Source organism: Austrofundulus limnaeus, unplaced genomic scaffold, assembly GCF_001266775.1.
Source record: "Austrofundulus limnaeus strain Quisiro unplaced genomic scaffold, Austrofundulus_limnaeus-1.0 Scaffold975, whole genome shotgun sequence".
In the NCBI taxonomy this organism is placed as follows: domain Eukaryota; kingdom Metazoa; phylum Chordata; class Actinopteri; order Cyprinodontiformes; family Rivulidae; genus Austrofundulus; species Austrofundulus limnaeus.
The window spans coordinates 16,821-17,992 of NW_013953377.1; the positions used below are offsets into that span (position 1 = coordinate 16,821).

General features: G+C 43.9%; 1 protein-coding gene across 1 annotated transcript in view; it reads right to left on the minus strand.

The window, feature by feature from the left end:
• LOC106533578 (apoptosis-stimulating of p53 protein 2) overlaps positions 1-1,017 on the minus strand; it is a gene marked incomplete at its 3' end in the record, with an annotated part of 17,018 nt that extends 16,001 nt beyond the window's left edge. Inside the window, 1 exon segment of the mRNA XM_014029931.1 lies at positions 546-1,017. Coding sequence (XP_013885385.1) covers positions 546-554 — 9 coding nt within the window.
• Between the last annotated feature and the right edge of the window lie 155 nt (positions 1,018-1,172).

The window sequence follows — 1,172 nt, forward strand, 5'->3', positions numbered from 1 at the left end:
AAAGGTAAATCATGAAAATTAACAAGGCTGCCCAAACTTTTTCATATGTCTGTATCGTGATGTCTTGCAGTTTATCGTCAGCATAACCATATTGTGAACTGTGTGTCCAAGTTCCTGACAACATGCAGTCCTTTTTAATGCCTCTTTTATTTCTGTGCTAAATTATAAATGTATATATAGATTAGGGCTGCAACGATTAATCGATCATTAAAATAATCGTTAGTTGCAGCCCTAATATAGATTGGATGAGACTTTTGGTAAAGTCTTAACATATAAGCTTCCTTTTAAGATTTMTTTTGGCAAAAGAAGAATAGACAGATGCAAACAGCTTATTTTTGTGTTATTTCTGGTAGCAACATTTGAAGTTTTTTTTTTTTTTTAATCTGTAGCTCTAATAGAGCTGAAGCTGCCCCTAAAAACACATGACAACTTGAACTTCTTCAGTGTTTCAGTTTCTGGTAAAGCGGTTAGATGTAGATAAATTAAACTCATAAATCAGCAGTTATAGCTGTCTTACACTCAGCAGAAAGTGATGTATAACTCACCGGCATCATGTTGGCGGGTCTCCCTCCTGTCGCATCCAGACTGCCGATGAACCAGCCTCCTCCTCCTCCTGCTCCTGCTCCTCCTCCTCCTGCTCCTGCTCCGCTCACACTGCTTCACAATTACAATATTCTCCTCATCTTCCACCTGTTGCAGCGAGTCGGCGGGCCTCTTTCATCCCTCTCCTCTCCAGAAATAAAAGCAGTAACCCGGGACTGAACCGTGGTACCAGAACCTGCCGTGGAGCGTCGAGGAGAGGAGAGGAAACAAAGCAGGGCTGTGGAGCTGAAGATAATCCCTGCCGAGCTCCARTCCTGCTCAACATCCGCAACGAGCCACGATCAGCGCGCGTGCGGGACTGGCATCAGTCAGCGGACAGCTGGCACTAGCATGAGCGTCCGGCCCGGCAGGATCCAGGTTCCTGTTCGTTGCTTTCAAAATAAAAGTATGGGAAGAAATGTCCTGATGCATCTCAGTAATCCAGGTAGAAAAAAATCAAAAAGAAAAAACCAGTAGTTCCTCTGGATGAGTTCTTCTTTAGTGAAACGTTTCATCTCTCCTCCAACAGACTTCTTCAGTCTGATGAGTTTCAGGTGAACTCAGCCTTATAAGCTCCGCCTCCACCTGGA